A 7,799-nucleotide genomic window follows, 5' to 3' on the forward strand; every position below is an offset into this window, starting at 1 on the left:
ATATATTTTATATTCCATTTACCTCTTATCTCTTATCTTTTACATGTGGCTATACAAACTATATATATGTACGAAATTCGCTGATATATGAAATAAAGCGATATAATAAATAAAATCTTTACAAAAGATGTAAATAGTCAATTATGACAGTTAACTATATTTATATTAAATATTGCAAATTATTAATCGTCAATACAGCTATTATCACAAAAAAATATTTCTTTTTTATAAACAAAGATCTGAAAACTGACGTATAAAAATTTGATTACTCAAGATTATACAAGATTTTCAATATTATAAACATAATTATTTTCTTATAAATAGAATAATTCTGCAAAAATAATTATGCAAAATTCTCTTCATTAAAAGAAGAATTATAGTCCGCAATTTCAGCCTGTATACTAATCGAACATCATTATAGTATTTATGTATACTTATCTTAAATATTATATATAAGTCATGGTTATACATATCAAAATATAATTTAAACAGAATATAGATAAGAATCTAATTTCGTTTTTGCGTTAGGAGGTGAGGTAAAAGGGGAAAACCAAGCTATCGAGAATCTTCCAAAAACCGCTTGAATCGATTTCCATCTACTATTGCGAACCCATCGAGCTTCCTCCTTTTTAAGTTGTTCTATACCCTGCAAAAGATATAATACAATAAATATAAATCGCAATTTTTTTTATATACGCACAAGAAATAATAATTGTTTTATATACGTACAGTTTCATCATACCAAATAGCTTGCAGTTGCGTGCCTAACATTACAGCAGTAAAAATGGCAAATAAAAGTGCTTCGAATGCTAGAAATAACAATAACACCACCGTTGCTGGTGGATTGAACGTGGAACATTCTCTCCATTCTTGTCTGACGCACATAGTAAATTGTTGTACACACAGAAATAGAGAATGCAATGATATACCCGCTATATAAAACTAAAATAAAATGGTACAAGAAAAGTATATTTAAGATATTTTACAAAATATATTCAATATATTTAAATATTATAATTAATATTAGAATCATTAATTTGATTATTTTTTTGTAAAAGCCTAAATCGTAACATGTGCATGCGCTTTATAAAAATACTCACAGTAAAAAGTACAAAGTATTTTTGATTATTTTCCCCTACACAATTATTAACCCATGGACAATGGTGATCCATTTTCCTGATGCATCTACAATAGCACAATGTAATTACCTTGCTATATTACAAACACAAATTTGACTTTTTTGTTATTACCTTTGGCAAACAGAGCAATGATGAGCTCTGTCGGGCTTAATAGAACAACATTTTGGACACTTAAAAATAACCTGTCCGTCTCTAAATCCCATTTGTTGAATCATCTCTTTTGTTGCATTGCCTTTCGGCACCGCACCCTGCATAAAAACAAAATATCAGTTTTTAAAAAATGTTTAACTTATGTTACATAATATAAGCTCAAGCAATAAATTAGATTTCAGCGTTATCTTAATTACTGGATCTGTAAACATGGTTCTTAGATGTGACGCAAAAGCCAGGAATGCTAGAGATTGGAAAATGGCCATATTTAAACTGGAATACAATGTATTTATTGTAGGAATAAGAATCACTGCCATCACTACGAATTCTGCATAGATTATCAATAGCCATGTTAATACCGCACATATGATTCCACATATATCCTATAAATATAGATACATTATGTTAAAAATATTATAACAATGTTAGAACAACCTTGTCAAACTGTGATTAACTTAATTGATAATTAATCAGCAAAATTGCTAATTATATATAAGCCCTTCCTAATCTAATCTTTTGATATATCGCAAAAAATAAAAGGATTTATTATCTCATTTTACATTAATAGAACGATACAAGTATTACTGATAAGTTAATTGTCACTTAAGTTAATCAAGATCCTTAAAAAATATCAGAAATCATATATTCATAAAACTTTACCTTAATACACCAGAGTTTTCCACCACAGCATCTATTATGAAAGTCTTTCTCCCTGTAAAAGGTCATGTAATCGCAATCCATCGTTGAAACTGCCGTTCACTGAATTATATTTTTTATAAGACATAAGGGTAATCACTGATACTTCTACCTTTGTACACACGAAAATTTACAATCACATACCTGAAAAAAAAAAAAGATACTGATGTTGCAATAATGTCAACCAGGCACTTGAAATAACACTTTTTATGCTAAATAGCCTTTATGCTAAAGAGCCCGAACTTTATTTGTCCAATTGTCTTTTTAATATCAAAATAATCGTCTACATTTTCATTTATCAACGATAACATCAAAATAATAATTAAACAGATACAGATGAGAATGCGGAGTAGAGACGGTAAACATTAAGCTTCAGGAATCTTTCTTTCTTTTCCTTAGGAAAGATGTACAACGAGCTAAATCATACACTTACATCACGATGTAATGATGTCCATGAAAAATAACATGTGATGCCTGCCATCATAACATTTCGCATCACAGCATCGAAAAACGCGTGCACAGCAAGTACTTGCGGCGCATGTGACAGATTTTTCGGTTTTCGCTTATATGATCGAGCGACGAAAAGCGTGCAGCACGAAGGATATGTACAACAGCGTGGCTTGCAAACAAAAATACATAGATATTTGTTTTATTTCTGAGAATCGCGAGTAGGCATATCAGGCTAAAAAGAAGCAAATCAAACCGTATTAATCAACAACACTCCACATAAATTTTTGTCCTCTCTCTTCTCTTCTTTGCCTATCAGATTAGAGCCATGTGCACAAATCTATCCACGAAAATAAGCGCCATCTGAAGAGTTCACATGTTAAGCCCAATTGATAAAAATGAAGATTGATCTTATCGACCCGAATTCACGAGCATCAGGCTCCATCGGCATTTGCAATTTTATACTAGACTCCCTATATCCCTATATAGAAAAAGATCTCGCCGCGCGCGCCACCGGCGAATTTTGACAGCGCATACAAGTGGGAGAGGTAAGGGGGGAAGGGGGCGCGTGCGCGCGGCCATATTGGCTACTTGTGACTTTCGGGAGGAACGAGCAAAAAAATAACCCAACTTTTCTCGTCTCTCGTACACGTAAGAAAATGTTGCTCTGGAGAATTGTTCATTGATCCGCGATACGGCCAGTCCTATCAGCGTGACTGCAGCATTGCATCGGGGTATCTCACTGTTTCCACGAAAATTATCCTAGAAAATGGTGCGTTTACCTCCCACGGGGGTGCAGTCCTCGGCCCACCGTGGCCCATCGTAACCCGAGACTTTGATCGGCGCCGGGTTATCATCTCCTCCCGTATCCCGGCTGTTGATTTTTTACATGATTTTTCTAACGCTTTCAAATTTTTTCACGCAGAGTTTCTTTGGTTTCGGTCAGTCCGCCGACATAGAAATCACGTTGGACGGCGCTGAGACGCGAAAGACTGCAGACATCAAGTCCGAGGATGGTAAGAAGGAGCGGCACCTGCTCTATTACGACGGCGAGACCGTATCCGGCAAGGTAGGATCTGCTCCTTGGAACATCATCGTGATTATTAATCGTCTAATTATGATTTGATAAAAATCCAATGTTAACATACTTGCATGCGATATGTTCAGTGTACTAGGCTTGCTTTTGTCCAATGAAATTAAAATGAATTGCATTTTCAATGTGCATAGACTTTTCGTTTATAATACAGTATATCTATAGCAAAAATTATCAGTTATTCAAAAACATTAGGTATCATTTTACAAAAGTTAAAATTTGACTTGTCAATTTATATAATAAAGAGATACAGTTATGATATGAGTTAAAGGATCCTGACACTAAAAATAAATAAATACCATAAATCAATTTTTGCACTGAAACTTTAAACAGTAGTTAATAAGACACTTAATATTTTTTTCACAGTTGGTTTTTTCAAGATTGGTTTATATAGAGAAATACCTCGCAGATGCTACTTATCTTTTAGAGTAGTAACTTTTTGAGCTCTGTTAATTATTTGTAATATATTCTTTTTAATACTTTATAATGTTTTATTGTTATGCTTTTGCAGTATAAATTTATTACTAAATCAATACTTGCAGATTAATATCAGCTTGAGGAAAGCTGGAAAATTAGAGCATCATGGTGTCAAAGTAGAATTTATTGGACAAATTGAGCTATATTATGACAGAGGTAATCATCACGAATTTACAAGCCTGGTAAAAGAACTAGCAAGGCCAGGGGAATTAACACACAATACGGTATATACATTTGAATTTCCAAATGTTGAGAAACCATTTGAGAGTTACACTGGTTCTAACGTACGACTAAGATATTTCTTAAAAGTGACAATTGTACGAAGGATTAGTGACATTGTTAAAGAACTCGAATTAGTTGTGCACACTCTTAGTTCCTATCCAGACATGAATAATCCCATTAAAATGGAAGTTGGAATTGAAGATTGTTTGCATATCGAATTTGAATATAATAAAAGCAAGTAAGTTATTGTAATACATGTATTTGGATTGTTTTAATGATTGATTTTCTAAATATGTTGCTGCTAACTATTCATCTTTTCAGATATCATTTAAAAGATGTAATTGTTGGCAAAATATACTTTCTTTTGGTTAGAATAAAAATAAAACATATGGAGATAGCAATCATCAAACGAGAAACTACAGGTTCTGGTATGTTATAGATAATTTATACATTGAAATATAACGTAGCAATAGTAATTAATTATGATTTCTGCAGTTTTGTACACATGTAGCATTGCATGTTGGCAAAATTGGAACGCAAGTTTTGGTTTCCTAAGAATTTTGTCTCTGCGGTATTCACGGTACTAAGGCAATAATTAGAGTACATATTTGCAGGTCCTCATACGTTTACTGAAAACGAAACTATAGCGAAATATGAGATCATGGATGGTGCACCCGTTCGAGGGGAATCCATTCCTATAAGGGTATTCTTGGCTGGGTATGATTTGGCCCCTACAATGCGCGACATTAATAAGAAGTTTAGTGTTAGATATTATCTAAATTTAGTTCTCATGGACGAAGAAGATCGACGATACTTTAAGCAACAGGTAAATTTGTATATATTTACCTGTTTTTTAATTGTATATATTTTTAATTTGTATATATTTTTTAAATTTTCTATAGTTATACTTCTTTTCTACATATTCAAGATGAAAATATTATTATATATGCATTATTTCTTTTATCATTGTATCTTCATTTTTATCATTGCTTTTCGTATTTTGTTCAGGAAATTACATTATGGAGGAAAGGTGAGAAAAGCAGAAAGTCGCAAACGGCCTCGCCACATATGCCATCGCATTTAGTATCAGCTGAAACAGGATTTCCGCAAGGCGCTGCACAGAATGGTCCACCTTCAATGCCACCTGACTCTGGTCAACTGCCAACGAATAGCGTTACAAACATAGAAGATACTCCAGCACCAATTGAAGGCATGACACGAGAAGAAGGAGATGGTGAAGGTGAAAAAGAAGGCGGTCCAGAAAGTGATTGAGTCTCCACATAGGTCTGTTCCTGGTGCCAGTTATAGCCCAGATTAGTTGAGAACGTTAAATATGGCTGAAATATGCAGCAAAAGAATTAGCTTAAAGAAAAATCTCCTATATCGCGTTGGGAGATTTGTTTTTATTAAAAATAAAACAGCAGGATACGTAAAAGACCTGCTAGCAAAGTTGTAAATATTTTGGATACATTATATATATAATTGAGAGCGAATGATTTGTAACTAGTAGAATGCCGATCAAAATTATAATATTATGGAGAAATAGATCTCAAAACAAGGAGAATTTTGTCATTTTGGAAAAGATAATTTCGATATTATTTCACAAGCCATATTGCGAATGAGTATAATATAAACAAGCAGTACAGGTATTCCTGAATGGACGGCTTATTAATCAAATATTAATCAACAGTACATTTTGCAAAACATCTGGGTGTTACAGTGTTTTAAATGTTTTATACAGACACACAATTGTGCCCACTGACTCACCCATTATATAATTCTGAAAATCCGAAGTCTATGGCAGCATCATGTTATGCAAAAAAAATTTATAAATACAAAATGGATATATACTCACAAAGGCTGCCCCATATTAATCCGTTCACTTAGTCTACAAATATTATAAACAAGGGTGCTTTCCAACAACGTACATAAGTGGTAACACAGGTTTCTGTGCTTTCCAACTATTTTATTTTCCAGATAGGACACACTATGTTATATTTGGTGCTTTTCAGCTACGTATATAGACACATGTAACAGCATGTAAATCAAGGTAGGTAGGATCAAGGTCCCTATTCTTGAAGAATATCATACAATAGAGAAATACTATAGTATACATAAACATATACTGTAGTATCGACACACTGAAACTCCTATTTCGCTGTGTACAATTGTGTCAACTTATGTCATAGTTAGAAAGCACCGAATCGTATACAGTCTTACAGTGTTGCTTGTGTACGTAGCTGGAAAGCATCAAATGTAACATAGCGTATCCTAATCGAAAAATAGCGTAGTTGGAAAGCACAGAATTATATACAGTATCGCTTATGTATATTGCTGGAAAACACCCGAAGACACGAAAAAGTTATTTACGTGCGTATATGCATGTTTTTGAAAATAGTTTATATATAAACACAATGCGCCTCGAGCGAGAAAGATTGCACTTATTTTTAGAACGAGTTTGTACAAAAAAAAAAGGAAGACGTCGATTATGATGCATGACACGAATTATAGATTAATTATCTTCTTTGAGTTTAATGAAAGTGTGCATATGTAGTGACAAGTTTCGTAAAATAGGATTTTATATGCAAAAGCGTGTATTTTGCGTAATGTCAATCTTCCAAAGACAAATTATGATATATGATATATGCTCAAGTTGGTATGCCTTTTCTGAACACGAGAGTGGACTATGATGAGATTAAATAATGGGGTAGCCGCCTCGTGTATTTATAAATATATACATATATATATACATATATAACTGCAGTATACGTGTGTGAGTATATATACATAAGTAAAATTTTTCATTCTGGCAATAATAGCTAACTTGGCTTAGATGTGCTCCAATAAATCGCGGCATGGCGGATAATTAATATCTTATGAATGAATAAAAACTGTGTATAATAAATTTTTTATTGATTATATAAGAATATCGATTTTGAATGTATAAAAGTAATCATCCTTGTACGAATCATTTCTCAAAGACTAAGAGAATAACAAAAATTTATTTTGGATATTTTATTTGGATATTTTATTCACGAGAAATCTCGACGATTATATTTACAATTTATTCAATATTCTGTATGTATATGTAAACATACACGTATTTACATATTGTAATACCACAGACAGTCAAGTGCGGACATATTTCCTTTTATCGCTGCAATTTTATGACATTCTATAGCGATGAAAGTAATATTGCTGCAAAAGGGAAATCTATCGTTTTGTACTGTTCTATATCATGGAAGTTTAATTGTAAAAAATTGTATTGAGAAGATGCATAATATTAGATTATATATGTGTATACATACATAGATACATACATGTATACAAGTAATTTACGTTAGAAATTTTCTTATGTGTAAGTTGAATTTCATAAAGCATATCTTTATTATTTGTTAATTATAGAGAATGAGAATTATAAAAAACGAGGAAGAGGAAAGAATGAGTGTACGTAAGGAAAGTAGAAAAAAGCCCTTTGAATTATTTGACCTGTCAAATATTTGTGTGTGTGTGTGTGTGTGTGTGTGTGTGTGTGTGTGTGTGTGTGTGTGTGTGTGTGTGTGTGTGTGTGTACA

The 7,799-nt window shown here is 32.6% G+C and overlaps 2 protein-coding genes across 3 annotated transcripts; one reads left to right on the forward strand and one right to left on the reverse strand.

Moving 5' to 3' along the window:
• Positions 1-482: 482 nt before the first annotated feature.
• LOC108690137 (palmitoyltransferase ZDHHC3) lies at positions 483-2,767 on the reverse strand. Its single transcript, XM_018197279.1, has 7 exons — positions 2,419-2,767; positions 1,950-2,129; positions 1,487-1,672; positions 1,251-1,387; positions 1,101-1,185; positions 730-942; positions 483-646 (listed from the first exon to the last, which is right to left on the reverse strand). Exons 2-7 carry the CDS (start codon positions 2,028-2,030, stop codon positions 485-487), a joined length of 864 nt encoding a protein of 287 aa, XP_018052768.1. The 5' UTR covers positions 2,031-2,129; positions 2,419-2,767; the 3' UTR covers positions 483-484.
• A 223-nt stretch (positions 2,768-2,990) lies between these two features.
• LOC108690118 (vacuolar protein sorting-associated protein 26B-like) lies at positions 2,991-7,080 on the forward strand. 2 transcript variants are annotated; one of them, XM_018197249.1, is made up of 6 exons: positions 2,991-3,204; positions 3,358-3,501; positions 4,068-4,462; positions 4,546-4,652; positions 4,839-5,050; positions 5,233-7,080. In XM_018197249.1, exons 1-6 carry the CDS (start codon positions 3,202-3,204, stop codon positions 5,494-5,496), a joined length of 1,125 nt encoding a protein of 374 aa, XP_018052738.1. In that variant the 5' UTR covers positions 2,991-3,201; the 3' UTR covers positions 5,497-7,080. The 2 variants fall into 2 exon arrangements, with proteins under 2 accessions (XP_018052738.1, XP_018052737.1); XM_018197248.1 differs by lacking the exon at positions 2,991-3,204 and having other exon boundaries at positions 3,322-3,501.
• The last annotated feature ends 719 nt before the right edge of the window (positions 7,081-7,799 follow it).

The sequence above is a fragment of the Atta colombica genome, unplaced genomic scaffold (genome assembly GCF_001594045.1).
Source record: "Atta colombica isolate Treedump-2 unplaced genomic scaffold, Acol1.0 scaffold295, whole genome shotgun sequence".
NCBI lineage: Eukaryota > Metazoa > Arthropoda > Insecta > Hymenoptera > Formicidae > Atta > Atta colombica.